This window comes from Pristiophorus japonicus, unplaced genomic scaffold (assembly GCF_044704955.1).
Source record: "Pristiophorus japonicus isolate sPriJap1 unplaced genomic scaffold, sPriJap1.hap1 HAP1_SCAFFOLD_266, whole genome shotgun sequence".
NCBI classification, from domain to species: Eukaryota; Metazoa; Chordata; class Chondrichthyes; family Pristiophoridae; genus Pristiophorus; species Pristiophorus japonicus.
Window position 1 is genome coordinate 340,834 of NW_027252406.1, and position 16,679 is coordinate 357,512.

Consider the following 16,679-nt stretch of genomic DNA (forward strand, 5'->3'; position numbering starts at 1 on the left):
GCTGGAAAGCACTCGTGTTATATACTTAGACAGAGAGGAGGAACATTTCACTTTAATTAAAGACACAGGAAGGTGGACAGAAGGAACGCTGCATTTTAAATGCAAAATTAAACAATCAAGGAGCAGGAAGCTGCACCACTAAACTATATTGTGATGTACTTAAAGCTGCATCCAGTACCAATAGATATTCATGAGACACATTTTGCAGACCGATCCTGGCTCCTGGCTTTAAAGAACATTAAATTCTAACATTACCCCCACCCTGCCATCGCCAACATTACCGCATTTTCCACAGCCAAGGTCACTTCCTTCTTCAGTACATCCATAGAAGGGTCCGAGATTCTGTCCGCCCCACGACAGTATATCTAAAACCAAGATTAAAGAATGTCAGGTAAAGCTCAATCACTGGGTTTTAGTGCAGTAAGCCCATGTTACTTTATTGATCGGGCTTGTTGTTGGCCACGGTGCACACAGGGTTAATGCTAGTTTCTGTTGGTAGTTTTTGCAAGGTACAAGACGACACCTTATGGTCTTATACATCTGCGGTTTGGGTTTTCATCCAACAAAAGGGAAGCTTAGTATGGCCCCTCCCCCAATCCACACCCCGCCCATGGCCCATGTCCCCCAATCCCCGCCCTCCGCCCTCCACCCCCCGGCCCCTCAGATATCAGCTCCCCTCCCGACCTTACTGAGCGATCAGATTGCTTGGACTGTTTACAATATTGAATTACCCATTAACTGTGAACCTGAACAATTGGATCAGACTGATTTCACTGCTAACCAACCTAACAAGGAGCAATGAAAAATCTCATGTTTACAGACCGAAAGCCAACACGAACAAGGCACACTCAAGTTAGACACCTGTAATCCCACCATTGAGACTGTCAACTCAAAGCCTTCATGTAGACCATGTCCCCAAACTGGACACATCTCGTCCCATCAGCTGTGAACTCCTGGCACACTGCTCTCACTAACTGGCATTTCAGACAGTCTACTTAACCAGCAACGACTTATTCATCCAAATAAAGACACTCCCAAATTTGGGAAAGTTTGTGGGACCTAGCTCCAAACTTATTATTCTGGAGTACACATTTATGGGCCTGCAATAAAGCTGCTGAGACATTGATCACATAAATCCTCCAGCATTACGCTGAAGCACAATGGCTGAATCAATTTGTAGTTCAGCAACGTTTATTGAACCAGAGAGGCTGGCCATTCAAAGGCTTGGGGAGTTGGGTTCAAGGCCCGCTCCAGTCTTGAGAACAAAATCTAGGTGACACTCCAGTATAGTACTGAGGGAGTGCTGGATGATTGGATAAGACGTCTGCCCTCTCAGGTGGACATAAAAAATTCTATGGAACTAATTGAAATGGACCAGCAGGATTTCCCCCTGGTGTCCTAACCAATATTTATCCCCCATCCAACTTCACTAAAAAACAAATTCTAGCCATTTATTTCATAGCTGTGTGGGAACTTGCTGTGCAAATTGGCTGCTGTGTTTCCTACATTACAACATTACCAGTGACTATCCTTCAAGAATACTTCCAATGTCTTTGGGACATCCTGAGGACATGAAAAGTGAATATAAACACAAGTCCTTGAATTCTTTTTACAATTCTCTGCAGTAGGAATAAAGCACCAACTATTTATCAAGTGTTGCTGGGATGTGGGTGACACCGACAGTTTACTAATTGCCCCGAGTGTGGTGGTATTTTGAAGCGAGTGTTTTTACAATCATGTTGCTTGCTAGTCCAATTCAGAGGGCATGAGAGAATAAGCTGCATAAAGTGGGACAGGAGTCACGTGCATCGCAGCTACAGCTTCCTTTCCTGAATTCACATTAGTGAGCCATTGGGCTGTAACCACAATCTGGCAGCTTTCGAGATTCCCCTTGGGTCCCCAACCACAAATGACCAGATTTATGGAGTTCAAATTTTACAAGCTGCCTTGGTGGGATCTGAATTCTCAACATCTCCACTGCTCATCCAGCAGTGTGATTATGATGTTACGGTGCCATCGCCAGGGCTCGAAATGTTGCCCTCCGATTTCTCCCTCTCCGGAGCCGGATTCTGCTCTGCACCCTTCTGCAGCCCAATAGCAACAGCAGAAACAAGGTAGGAACCCTCCTCTGGTCCAGCTGCCACCCTCTGTAGCAGACACCAAATGCCGGCACGCTGTTACAACACACCAGCCACCTTGTGAACACTGGGCCAGGAGCCCAACCAGAATGACATTACACTATAGCAACAGAGCTTTGATTTGAAAAGCACAGATCCCCTGCGATTACCTGCAGAGCTTTCAGTAGGGCCTGAATTGTGAAACGGCCGGGGGCAAAGAGGTATTCCAGGTAGGCTTCCTGCGGAGAGACCAGGATAGCGATTCATTACAAACAACAATGCATTATAAAGCCCCTTTAACGTAGTAAAACATCCCACGGCAGAGCGAGAGAGATAGTGGGATAGGTTTGGTCAAAGAGGTCGGTTTTACGGTGCACCTTAAAGGAGGAGAAAGGGGTAGAAATGCTGAGCGGTTTACGGAGGAAATTCCAGTGCCTACGGCCTAAGCAGTCGCCAATGGTGGAGTGAAGGAAATCAGGGATGGGCCAGAGGCCAGAATTGGAAGAGCACTGAGATCTTGGAGAGGTGTAGGAGATTGCAGAGATAGGGAGAGGTGAGGTCATGGAGGGATTTGAACACAAAGATGAGAATTTAAAAATTGAGACATTGCTGGAACAGGAGCCAAAGTAGGTCAGCGAGCACAGGGGTGATGGATGAGTGGGACTTGATGCGAGTTAGGACACATGCCGCTGAGTTCAAACTTATGGTGCTCGTCCAAAACACCCCAAACTAAAATCAGCCTGTATTGCAATCCGGATATGGGCGGACTGTTACAAACATCCCATAATCTGGCAGCCAACCTTTCCAATCCATTCGCCAGTTGGCGAACACTGTCGCCCTTGCCCAAAAATACATGGCTATGCCCCAGGCTCAGCAAAGAGGGAATGGTGCTGCTGGTTCCAGCAGCACTTCAGCACCTCCCTCAGCTCGCCATACTCACGTTCCATGACAGGAGGCTATTAGTCCACAGTGGAGGTAGGGGCAGGGAGAATTAGAGCCAAGTACCCATCTGTCACACACATTCATTCACCAGTTGGACAGCCATCCGACGCTGGAACTCTGACCAATTCGTTCCCTCGTACGTTAAGGCAATTACAGTACCTTCCCTGGTCCGAGTGGCACAGTACCATAGCAGGATGCATTTACCCATCGCACCACCAGGGTCGCCACAATTAAAAGGGATGATGTCAATTGCGCCCATCAATAAGAATATCAGATGGGTCAGATTAGCCAGAGCGCACAGAGCCAAACACACAGCGAATCCCAGCCTTGACATTGCAAGTACAATTCAACACCCGACTATAATGATGCAATCTGGTTAGTAGGATTACAGTGTTGCAGGCTGGAGAGAATGTCTGACAGGTAATGAACACTCACCTTGGGGTCCTGATCCTCTGGCACATGCAATTCTTCATCAGCAATAGGCTGGATAAAGACCTGATTCCACTGCCCTGCATTGTTACTGCAACAAAAACATATCATGTGACTGTAGGTCATAGGTGTCCCTGGAACAAAGCTACCCCTCTCTGAAGGCACAACAACTCAGCAATATGGCCACCCATGTTACCCCAGGCACCGGCCATTGTACGAATCGCATCCAGCAACCACCCTTTACATGGAGCCAAGGCACCGAGTGTAGACGGGGTATTTGATAAAGGAGGGCAACAAAGTGAGCCATATCCACACTCCCCTTTACCCACTGTCTAGAATGGGGAGGTGTGCGAGTCAGCACTGGGTTAAGAGAGAATCCTGGCTGACTGCACCTCCTAGCCCATCCGTGCTGAGGCCAATTGCAATATCATTTAACGGCCCTCAGCAAAGGTAACTCAGCACAGAGCAGGATCTGGACCTGGGGCATTCCTCTACTGTACAGCTCAGTTATAACTGGCACTGCATTTACCCAACAAACCAGATTTGGGACAGGACAGGAGAAAAGAGAGAGGGAGGAAGTGGGCGTTATCGCAGTGTGAAATTGATACACAAAAATGTGCTGCCGATAGCAGATTTAATTTTTTTTTTTAAATTGGAGAGGGGAAGAAATTAAACTACTACCATATACCCAACCCAAAGTAAAAGGAGGGCAGGCCTTCCGGACTGCTATTCTTCCAGACACCACGGCTACATGATCTTGATGTATATGCAACCCACTTTCAGTTGATCACAATTACTCTGGTTGGGAATCAGCGCACTAAGTGATCAAACCACATGGGGCTCCACTCGGACTGCACAGAGCACCAGGCACAGAGCGGGTGACCCAGGAACAAGGGAGACTGTCGAGGACTGGAGGCCGTGCAGAGAACTACCAAGCCGATCCCTGGTGTTACGGGGCGCAGTTATGAGGATAGGCCAGAGGTACTTGGGTTTTTCACCTCGGAAAGGAGGGGTCTGAGAGGTGATCTTAGAGGATTTTAGAAGATAGTAAATGGTATGGATAAGGATAACCCAGAATATTACTTTCAAGTAAATTGTAAAGCTAGATCAATGGGCCACAGATACAAACTACTGTAGGGCTGACATTAGAAAGTTATTCTCCAGGGACAAACACATAGACTGGACCAGGGCACAAAGCCTGGCAATCACTAACAACATTGGGTAAACCAATAGGGGCGAAGGTAGAGAGCTGTTGGATAACGCAATGGGGGCGAAGGTAGAGCGCTGTTGGATGGACTAGTCAGGATGGGCCCAATGGCCTCCCTCACCCATAATGATCTGGCAATGCAGTCAAATTTAAACTGGGAATGGTTCGCAGCTGATAAAATGGAATTTAAAAACCAATCCCCAGCTGCTCCTCTACACCAGGTTCCTAACCACGGGTTTTTCTCTTTGCTCCTCACTTGTATCGCGAATGAGGCAGTGGGTGCTCTGCCCGGAGCTGACTGGCCAGCATTCCCTGCTCTTATCCCACCAGTCCTTCTGCACTCACTGATAACGACCCTGGCAGTTTTGGTCTAACACTCATTCTACTGCAATGCTGGTGTCTAGCTCGTTCCCCTCCCCCACTTCCCAGTCTATCCCTTGCTCCACCTCACTGGAACACACCAGTGCATGATATCAGGCAGCCCATGGGGCACAAAGTACCATACAGTCCTTCACTACATGTTCCTATCCTGTAGGAGCGGTTATTAGTAATCACTCCATCAGTGGGCACTTTTGGGTTCAGCGCCAACAGTGTAAACGGGGAACTCGAGTTCCAGGTTTTTGCCGCAACATCCATCTTCTCCAAGGAATCGGCTGTAATTTTTTTGCTGCCGCTTTCTGTTTCGACAGCCTGACTGAGAACTTACTGCTCAAAGTTGATGTATCGAACATTTGCTTGGTTATCCTCATCCTGCCACAAGGCCCAGATATCAGTGGGAGTTAGAGCAAAATCCACCAACATTTCCTGTGGGGAGACCAAAGAGCAGGCATGTAAATCAGTCACCTCATCCTAGAGAGTACACACACACACATGGTCCCCTCGACCAACTTCACCCAGTCTTGGTGGGGTGCAAATGGCACTGAAATACCATTTTAATAGCTAGAGGTCCTTAAAGTTGCCATCCTCACTGCAAATGGCTGCTGCATTTCACAACAGTTACTCTCAATCGAGGAGTTAACCATTCCCAAGGGAATAATCTTTGATTCCTGTACCAGCAAGTAGGCTGCACTGTACGCACCACGTGTAGAGCAGCAGCTCAGACCAAGTCTGATCACATCAGGGTTAACAAAGAGGAAGAAAGGGCCTTTGCACCGGACCCCACCGCCGAGACATGGACCCCACCCCTTCTCTGCAATGCCTGTAGTTTAACACAGATCTCTCAATCCAAGTGTTGTAAATAAGGTTCAAATATTCTCTAGACCTTCACACAATGACCTTCACTGAAGACAATAAAAACCAGCCTTGCGACCAAGACCCTTCTAATACTGAGAAGTGGCCGACACTGGGAGGTACCCACCTGCGTGGAGAAGAGAGTGGAAATGTGATCCAGACTGTAGCGATTACTCTCAATGCAGCTCACCAATTGGAAGACACAAAACTACAAGAGATAACAGTCAAGATTCATTGCTGGGTTAGTGATGACAATGGGTAAAATAACCTCCCGCCCTGCAGTTGCACGGATTAGAGTAGCCGGGTTTTAGTGGAGGGGAAGCAGTGCAATGAATAGCCTGGTGCCCAGTTGATTAAATGCTTTATGCACATTTTAAACAGGTGAATGCAGCCAGAATTGGTGAGGTTGGAACACACTGTGCAGTACCTGTCCACGTTTAGGGCAGTGCAGGTAGACCCCCAGGAAGAAGCCGGAGGAAGAGTATGCCAAACGTAGCTTGTGGCCCAGACTGACTGTGTGTCTCAGCTCCTTATTGGCTGGCATGAATACCAACAAGTCCGCAACCATCAGACACATCTGATCCTAAACAAAACAAATAAACGCAAGCTAGTTACAAGATCATTACAGAGAATGTTACTCACACCCAGCAACACCCGGACTTGGCACTCACTATATTGTGTAAATGTGTAACTCGTGGCGAGGCCGATTTGTGCCGCTCCACCATTCGCCTCGCAGGTTGGGCACCTCGCCCTCAAAATCTACAGGTATTTCATGAAGTTGCTGCATTAGCAAATTCATTGCCAATTAAACTCGTCGCAAAATGTTAAGGCTGGTACTCAACAGCCCAAGTTCCTTTTTAATTAGGAGATTTATGTTGCTGCAAATGGCAATCAACCTCTCCGGCCCAGCAAAGGAACAATTGAAAACACAGAGTCTCATTCCTACTGGTAGTAAACTGTTAGAGATTTTAAAATGTATTCTTAGATTTCCTTTGTCTCCCTTTTTTCTCTCCCTCTCCATTTCTCCTTCTGTACCCGATGACTAATTCACCCTTCTCCGTCATTACTGTTTCTTTCTCAATCCTTATTGGTAAAGGAGATAGTGTGTTGGTCCTGTCAAACCAATACCTCGCCATCAGCACTCTCTCCCTCGGGTTAAGATGCTCCCGAACCAGTGTACACAGCTCCTCATACGACTTATCTTTGGGGTTCACCGGAGCCAGAAGATTCTTCATGAGGCTGTAGGTTGGTGCCCCGCAGACCGTGAGGAGGACCGCTCTCCTTTTTGCAGCGCTTCCTTCTCCGTCCAGCTACGGTACAGCGTGTGCGTGGACACAGTACGGTACAGCGTGTGCGTGGACACAGTACGGTACAGCGTGTGCGTGGACACAGTACGGTACAGCGTGTGCGTGGACACAGTACGGTACAGCGTGTGCGTGTGGATGCAGTACGGTACAGTGTATGTGTGTGGATAAGGTCCCAGATGCCCGCTATCAGCTTGCACTTCCAGCAACTTGCAGGGTAATGGTATGGGATAAAGTCCAACTAACGGGACCTGCCCCAAATGCACTGCTCCAGCAAATTCTGGGTCATTATGGACAGTGGTTGCAGCAAGACGTGGTTGACGTGCATGTTCTTCACTGGTCTCTGTCTGCACCATAGGTTTAAAAACTCGGAATCCTGGAACTGGAATGGGTGACGGAAAAGTGAGAAGATCTAAGCAATATCCTCCACCACCCCATATCTCAGGCAGACATTAGTCTGATCTATCATATATTCGTACCGTGTGTGTTGATTTAAATGGCACGTTTTTTTTGCTGATAAACCAGATTGCCTGCAAATTTGGGGAGCTAAAGTTTCTCAACTTTAGGACAGTGATCCCAGGAGTGTGTCGATATTTACAGGTGGTCCCCACACGGAGCGAGGAGGGGTGTCCTGGGAGTGTGCCGATATTTACAGATGGTCCCCACACGGAGCGAGGAGAGGTGTCCTGGGAGTGTGTCGATATTTACAGGTGGTCCCCACACATGGCGAGGAGAGGAGTCCTGGGAGTGTGTCGATATTTACAGGTGGCCCCCCCACACACGGCGAGGAGAGGGATCCTGGGAGTGTGTCGATATTTACAGGTGGTCCCCACACACAGCGAGGAGAGGGGTCCTGGGAGTGTCAATATTTACAAGTGGTCCCCACACAGGTAAACTTGAATATTACAGGTCTATATGAGTAGCAGCATTCTTGTAACCTGAGGCGCATGGACTGTACACAATGAGGAACTTTAACACTGGTGAAGGGGATATCCGGAACAGTTTCCAAGGAAAGTAAAAGCGCGATTTTCCAGGACACCAACAGCAATTCGTAGTACAATCTCCCTCATCGATGTTCTGTGAAGTATTGCCTGTACACAATACTTTCCACGCAACTTGAAAATTTAAAGAACAGACCATTTTAACCCCCACCCCACTACCTATCCCCTCCCAATTGCAGGTATGGAGAAAGTGTTGGGTAACTGCAGCATCCCTTGCCCTTTGACAGAACAGTTTGCACAACGCCCGATCACCAACACCCATCGTACATACCTTGTAGGACCAAAGTCGCAGCTTGTGGTCCTGACACAGAGCGAAGATAAAAGCATCATGTTCCAACAGCTGGACTGCTAGGCTGACGGGTAGGTCCGAGGGCCCTTGGTCACCTCTGCAGAGAGCACAGAAAAGTCTTTCAATAATCTTTAATGAGTCTCCGTTTTACCCAATCTTCAGACGCAATGGTTCCATCTCTTCAACATTAATTTCCCTGTTCACTGCCCAAAGCAGCCTCTAGTTTCCATGACACTCCATTATTTTAGGATGGACAAGTAATGAACCTCACCCGGTACCAAGTAACAATGGGTAATACTGCTCACACCCCCCTCCAAGGGCTCGCTCCCACCGCGGGGAAAGGACGGGCTCAGGGACAGGGGCTGTGATAGCCGACGGGGGCGGGCTCACACTGACCTGATTGCCGTTGACATCCACCCTGTGAGTAACCTTTGCATGACGGAGCTCTGCTTCAGCTCCAGGAAAGCTGCAGAGCCTGTAACAACACAACAGTCAATCTCTCAATCAGCTTACGATTCAAAGTGGAAATCTAAACATTCACTAAAGGAGTAACTCCAATGTCAGCTCCATTCACCAAGTCCTCATTATGCTCACTGTACTGACTCCCTTTCTGAATTTACAGTTCTTTAAATCAATTACTCATTGTGACATTGATAAAATATTGCACCTTGGGTTTGGAAAGCACAATGCATTTTATATATAGAACAGATACCCGGGAGTGAGTTACAGACTGGAATCTAAGAGGGGTTTGCGGGATTTATATATAGAACAGATACCTGGGTGTGAGTTACAGACTGGAGTCTAATCGAGGGGTTTGGGTTGTTTATAAAAGGACACATACCCGGGAGTGAGTTACAGACTGGAATCTAATCGAGGGGTTCAGGTGGTTTATATATAGAACAGATATCCGGGTGTGAGTTACAGACTGGAGTCTAATCGAGGGGTTCAGGTGGTTTATATATAGAACAGATACCCGGGAGTGAGATACAGACTGGAATCTAATCGAGGGGTTCAGGTGGTTTATATATAGAACAGATACCCGGGAGTGAGATACAGGTTGGAATCTAATTAAAGGGGCTCAAACGACATCATAAATCTGAGGCCCACTGACAGTTGTCCAGACGTTTCTGTAATTGATGCACTGGGATGTTCCAGACAATGGTTTTGATCTGCTCTCCTCCTCCTTGCCCCCTCCCCCAGTAGCAGATTCACATAGCCAATTACACTCCACATTGTCCAGTTTGGTCCCACAAAGAAATCGGTGCACGTCAGATATTAGTCAACACTGCAATAACAAACTCCAAGACAATGGAGGTTACACATCACAGCTTCAGATGATCAACTCCTGCTCCATTTAGCGGTGTGCCCCAAATTACCTGCAGTGTCTTGCTCGGGAAGTTGGATGATCAGAATTCCTCCAGACCCAGATGCCATCGCAAACATGGCCTCTCCATCATCGTTGAGCCAAGTGGCTGAAGCTGTTGAGTTAGAGTGGCCCTGGATACCAGGAATCAAAAAACTGTTGGCTGGATCGCGCAGGTTCAGCTTCCCAATGTCAGTGAAGATGGACTGGATATGACCCTCACTGATCAGCTCCTGCAGAGATATCAACAGTAGTAATACAGATCAATGCAACTGTTCGCTTCGGGAAACTTAACTCCAGCAATTGAGAGACAACAGCAGGCAATCTTCAACAACGGAAGCTGTTTTCAGGGGACCGGACACTAGAGCAAGTTTATATAGTTAGATCCTGGCAGCTCAAGTATGAAGTGAGATTTAATTCAGCCACTAAAAAAACTTCCCTAATGTAGCACAAAGGATAATTTCACTCAGTGGTTGTTGTGGGATAAGAAAACAAGCAACTCTGGTGGTTGGAGCCAAGGACATTGTTGGGAGATTTTCTGTGTAGTCATCATAGCATGTTAGAATTTCAAATTTCAAGGGCGAGAAACTTGGATCTGAAACTAGTGTCCTAAACTTAAATAAAGGCAATTACAAGGGTATGAAGACAGAGGTGGCTAAAGTGGACTGGGAAAATAGACTAAAGGGTAAGACGGCAGATAAGCAGTGGCAGATATTTAAGGAGATATTTCATAACTCTAGCAAAGATGTATTCCAGTGAGAAAGACTACGAGAAGAATGAACCATCCATGGCTAACTAAGGTAGTTAAGGGTGGTATCAAATTGAAAGAAAAGGCATACAATGTTGTGAAAATTAGTGGTTGGCCAGAGGATTGGGAAACTTTTAGAAACCAGCAAAGAATGACTAAATAAATAATAAAGAGGGAGAAGATAGATTATGAGAATAAGTTAGCAAGAAATTTAAAAACAGACAGCTTCTAAAACAGAAAAGAATAGCTAAAGTAAACATCGACCTTTAGAGGATGAGACTGGGGAATTGGCAGACTTTGAACAAATATTTAGTATCGGTCTTCATCGCAGCCAGAAAATCTCCTGCAATGGCTTCTCTTCCCACTCCCGCATCGTTACCTCTGGTGTTCCCCCAAGGATCTATGCTTGCCCCCCTCCTATTTCTCATCTATATGTTGTCCCTCGGTGACATCATCCAAAAACATGGTGTCACTTTCCACATGTACGCTGATGACACCCAGCTCTACCTCTCCACCACTTCTCTCGATCCCTCCATGGTCACTAAATTGTCAAGACTGCTTGTCCAACATCCAGCACTGGATGAGCAGAATTAAATATTGGGAAGACCTTCGGTCCCCACCACAAACTGCATTCCCGAGCCAATGACTCCATCTCTCTCCCTAGCATCTATCTGAGGCTAAACTAGACTGTTCACAAGCTAGGAGTCACATTTGACCCTGAAATTAGCTTCTGGCCACGTATCTGCGGCATCACTAAAACCGCCTATTTCCACCTTTGTAACATTGCCCGCCCCTGCCTCAGCTCATTTGCTACTGAAACCCTCATCATGCCTTTGTTAACTCTAGACTTGACTATTCCAATGCACTCCTGGCTGGCCTCCCACATTCTACCCTACGTAAACTTGGGTCATTCATAACTCGGCAGCCCGTGTCCTAACTCGCATCAAATCCCGCTCATCCATCACCTTGTGCTCGCTGACCTCCATTGGCTCCCAGTTAAGCAATGCCTCAATTTCAAAATTCTCATCCTCATTTACAAATACCTCCATGGCCTCACCCCTCCCTATCGTTAATCTCTTTCAGCCTCACAACCCCACGAGATGTCTGCGCTCCCCAAATTCTGCCCTCTTGAGTATCCTTCATTATAACTGCTCAACCATCGGTGGCTGTGCCTTCAGCTGCTTGGGCCCCAACTCTGGAACTCCCTCCCTAAACCTCTTCGCCTCCCTACCTCTCTTTCCTCTGCTCCTTAAAACCTACCTCTTTGACGAAGCTTTTGGTCATCTGGTGTCTTTTTATGCTCAGTTTCAAATCTACCTTTTGTTGTCTTATAACGCTGTGAAGTGCCTTGGGACATTTTACTAAATAAAAGTAGCTGTTGTTGTAGAAGACACTACAAGCATCCCAATAATAATAATCGGGGGCTTATAGGGTGGGAGGAATTTAAAGCAAGCACTAGAGAAAAAGTGCTAGGCAAACTAATGGACGAAAGGTGAACAAGTCCCCTGCACCCGATGGCCTGCATCCTGCAGAGATAGTGGATGCATTGGTTGTAATCTACCAAAATTCCCTGGATTCTGGGGCGGCCCCTGCGGATTGGAAAACCGCAAATGTACCACCCCTATTCAAGAAAGAAGGGAGACAGAAAGCAGGAAACTATAGACCAGTTAGCCTAACATTGGTCATGGAGAAAATGCTGGAGTCCATTATTAAGGAAGTAGTAGAAGGACGTTTAGAAAACCATAATACAGTCAAGTAGAGTTAGCATGGTTTTATGAAGGGGAAATCGTGTTTGACAAATTTGCTAGAGTTCTTTGAGGATGTAACAAGCAGGGCGGATAAGGGGGAACCAGTAGATATAATGTATTTGGATTTCCAGAAGGCATTCGATAAGGTGCCACATAAAAGGTTACTGTACAAGGCAAGAGCTCATGGGATTGGGGGTAATATATTAGCATGGATAGAAATTGGCTAACTAACAGAAAACAGAGAGTCAGGATAAATAGGTCATTTTCAGGTTGACAAACAGTAAGTAGTGGGGTGCCACAGGGATCAGTGCTGGGACCCCAGCTATTTACAATCTATATTAATGACATGGATGAAGGGACAGAGTGTACTGTAGCCAAATTTGCTGATGACACAAAGATAGGTGCCAGCAGACACAGCATGGTTCAGGGCTCACACCAATGACCATCCTGCCCATGTAGCTCAGTACCATCCCGCTCAATGCACTCACCCAGGAGGAAGCACTCCCCCAACAGGAGGTAGGTATTCAATTGCCATGAGGCCCAAACTTTCAACACAAACCAAGGCAGAGACACGGACTGGAAGTTTAATTTGGAGAGCAGGTCAGAGTCCTGGGTATCCTGCCGGAGGAGCCCGCGACAGGAGGCTTCAGAAGGGGTCAGTAATGAGGAGCAGGCACACCTCCATCTTCTGCCCCCTCACACATTCACAATCTTACATTTATCCACCTCGGTGGCGATACCGTACTGTAGCATCTCTAACGCACGAACTTCCAACTCGGCTGCGAGTGATCCGATCAATCGGGGAGAGTTGGGGGAAGCTCCACGATTCTTTCCTCCCCAGGGACCATTAGGGAATGACTACTTACACTTCTGTACATACGGGAGGGGTGGGGCAGCACGATCCTGTGCACAGTCTGGTTGGTGAGGATGAGGAGAGTCACACGGTCATGGGTCTCGTGTACATGGACTCCAGCCGGCAGCACGTGACAGTTGAGGAACTTTAGGCGCACGGTGTTGTTGAGGAGGTTGACGTCCAAGGACTGTTCCATCAGCTGCAGGGTGTCGCCAGAGCTGGTCCTGAGGGCATGGGACACAGCATTAGCACTTCAAACCTCTCCCACTGACACTCAGATAAATGCTAATTTTCTAGCATGCCTTTGGTGAAGGGTTACAAATATCCAGAAGATACTTGCTAAAACTAGCAGAGCAGTGGGTGATACCTGGAGCTCAGCTGCAGCCCCAGTCAGCTGGCACAGCAACAGGAGCACAACCAGACCCTCGTCTATACCCCCACTTTGGATATTTAGGGCAGCCCGTTAACCCACACTGATGAGTACTTTAAAGGAACACTGTATCCGCTTGTAGAGAGCCACTGTTATAACCGCATTTTAAAACGTACCAACCCAGAGTGGCCAAAACCTTCTGCTGGACACCAACGGCATCACCGATGAAGGAAACTTGATCGGGATTTAATTGCACACAGTTTAGTCTGGTTGGGCCATTTCTAATCTCCTCGGGGAGGGGACTGTATTTTGTGCTGGTGCTACTGGCCCAACTCAAGGTAGTCTCAGACAGGCCAGGTCGTGCCGGAGCCACAGGGTAACAGCCACTTGACAGAGACTATATGAAACGGAATGGGAGTGAATAACCCTGGTTCAGATGGATGGGGAGCCACCTGCCCATCCTGCAGATCAACTTAATCTGCACAATGCCTGGTATAATAGCCAGATCTCACCTGTAAGTGCTGTGGTGTAGAGATGGTCATAGAGCATTATTGTACACAGAACTCTCTCCACTGCAATCCTGGCCCCGTCTGATGAACAGAATGATGTGATATACCAAGAGGGACCAGAATAGCAGTGTGTACTGAAGTGCTTCTCACAGCTCCATTGGTTAACCAGACCTCTTCTCTGGAGAAGTGGCACAATCAGGTGGACTTAGAGGAGCAGGCTGCTGCTACAATACTCTTAACGCCCGCTGAAACAGGCGAATGTTTAAATTCTGCTCAATCTTCATTAATCTGCTAACCGGTTAGGCAAGGTGTGCCCACCTGATCCAAGACTATGCCAAGGGAACACAGCAGTTACAAGAGTGTGACCCCAAGTACAGGGCCATTCCATTACGGTGCACTGAATCACAGCAGGTTATACCCCAATAATGTAACACTGCAGGGAGAGCACTGCCACTAAACAACCAGCACACTTGGTGAGAGGGGAGCGACCTGTCAAAAGCCCAGCGGGAGATAGAGAGCCAGCGGCAGTTGGTGAGAGGGGAGCGACCTGTCAAAAGCCCAGCGGGAGATTGAGAGCCAGCAGCAGTTGGTGAGAGGGGAGCGACCTGTCAAAAGCCCAGCGGGAGATCGAGAGCCAGCGGCAGTTGGTGAGAGGGGAGCGACCGGTCAAAAGCCCAGCGGGAGATCGAGAGCCAGCGGCAGTTGGTGAGAGGGGAGCGACCTGTCAAAAGCCCAGCGGGAGATCGAGAGCCAGCGGCAGTTGGTGAGAGGGGAGCGACCTGTCAAAAGCCCAGCGGGAGATCGAGAGCCAGCGGCAGTTGGTGAGAGGGGAGCGACCTGTCAAAAGCCCAGCGGGAGATCGAGAGCCAGCGTACCGGTGCAGCTACAGCGGGAGAGAAAGCAAAATAGAAGTAGAAAGTAATCAAAAAGTGACGTCACAGCCAATGGGGTAAGTGATTGGCTGGTGATTGGTGAGTAGCTTTTCTTTTCTTTTTTATATCAGTAAGTGAACTGTAACATTGTTATTACCAATTTAAGGGTATCTAAGGTTAAGACATGGCAGGAGAGCTCGGCCATGTGATATGCTCCTCCTGTACCATGTGGGAACTCGGGGACACTTCCGGTGTCCCTGGGCGCTACGTGTGTAGGAAGTGTATCCGCCTCGAGCTCTTGACGGTCCGCGTTGCAGAATTGGAGCTGAGGGTGGATTCACTCTGGAGCATCCACGATGCTGAGAATGACGTGAGTATCACGTGTAGTGAGTTGGTCTTACCGCAGGAGAAGGGTCCACAGCCAGATAGGGAATGAAAGACCAGCAGGAAGAGCAGTGCAAGAAAGATAGTGCAGGGGTCCCCTGTGGTCATCCCCCTGCAAAACAGATACACTGCTTTGAGTACTGTTGGGGAGGATGACTCATCAGGGGAGGGCAGCAGCAGCCAAGTTCATGGCACCGTAGGTGGCTCTGCTGCAAAGGAGGGCAGGAAAAAGAGTGGGAGCGCGATAGTGATAGGGGATTCGATGGTGAGGGGAATAGATAGGCGTTTCTGCGGACGCAACCGAGACTCCAGGATGGTATGTTGCCTCCCTGGTGCAAGGGTCAAGGATGTCTCGGAGCGGGTGCAGGACATTCTGAAATGGGAGGGAGAACAGCCAGTTGTCGTGGTGCACATTGGTACCAACGACATAGGTTAAAAAAAGGGATGAGGTCCTACGAAAAGAATTTAAGGAGCTAGGAGCTAAATTAAAAAGTCGGACCTCAAAAGTAGTAATCTCGGGATTGCTACCAGTGCCACGTGCTAGTCAGAGTAGGAATCGCAGGATAGCGCAGATGAATACATGGCTTGAGCAGTGGTGCAGCAGGGAGGGATTCAAATTCTTGGGGCATTGGAACCGGTTCTGGGGGAGGTGGGACCAGTACAAACCGGACGGTCTGCACCTGGGCAGGTCCGGAACCAATGTCCTAGGGGGAGTGTTTGCTAGTGCTGTTGGGGAGGAGTTAAACTAATATTGCAGGGGGATGGGAACCTATACAGGGAGACAGAGGGAGACAAAAATGAGGCAAAAGCAAAAGACAGAAAGGAGATGAGGAAAAGTGGAGGGCAGAGAAACCCAAGGCAAAGAACAAAAAGGGCCACTGTACAGCAAAATTCTAAAAGGACAAAGGGTGTTAAAAAAGCAAGCCTGAAGGCTTTGTGTCTTAATGCAAGGAGTATCCGCAATAAGGTGGATGAATTAACTGTGCAAATAGATGTTAACAAATATGATGTGATTGGGATTACGGAGACGTGGCTCCAGGATGATCAGGGCTGGGAACTCAACATCCAGGGGTATTCAACATTCAGGAAGGATAGAATAAAAGGAAAAGGAGGTGGGGTAGCATTGCTGGTTAAAGAGGAGATTAATGCAATAGTTAGGAAAGACATTAGCTTGGATGATGTGGAATCTATATGGGTAGAGCTGCAGAACACTAAAGGGCAAAAATCGTTAGTGGGAGTTGTGTACAGACCTCCAAACAGTAGTAGTGATGTTGGGGAGGGCATCAAACAGGAAATTAGGAGTGCATGCAATA

The 16,679-nt window shown here is 47.9% G+C and overlaps 1 protein-coding gene across 3 annotated transcripts in view; it reads right to left on the reverse strand.

Moving 5' to 3' along the window:
- nup160 (nucleoporin 160) overlaps positions 1–16,679 on the reverse strand; it is a 112,293-nt gene that overhangs the window by 89,204 nt on the left and 6,410 nt on the right. For all 3 annotated transcript variants that reach the window (XM_070871579.1, XM_070871580.1, XM_070871582.1), the window contains exons 3-12: positions 13,245–13,455; positions 9,896–10,115; positions 8,916–8,994; positions 8,502–8,616; positions 6,353–6,508; positions 6,053–6,133; positions 5,402–5,499; positions 3,495–3,579; positions 2,288–2,356; positions 282–365 (exon numbers count right to left, since the gene is read on the reverse strand). In XM_070871579.1, the coding sequence (XP_070727680.1) occupies positions 282–365; positions 2,288–2,356; positions 3,495–3,579; positions 5,402–5,499; positions 6,053–6,133; positions 6,353–6,508; positions 8,502–8,616; positions 8,916–8,994; positions 9,896–10,115; positions 13,245–13,455 (1,198 nt within the window). The remainder of the gene's footprint in view (positions 1–281; positions 366–2,287; positions 2,357–3,494; positions 3,580–5,401; positions 5,500–6,052; positions 6,134–6,352; positions 6,509–8,501; positions 8,617–8,915; positions 8,995–9,895; positions 10,116–13,244; positions 13,456–16,679) is intronic.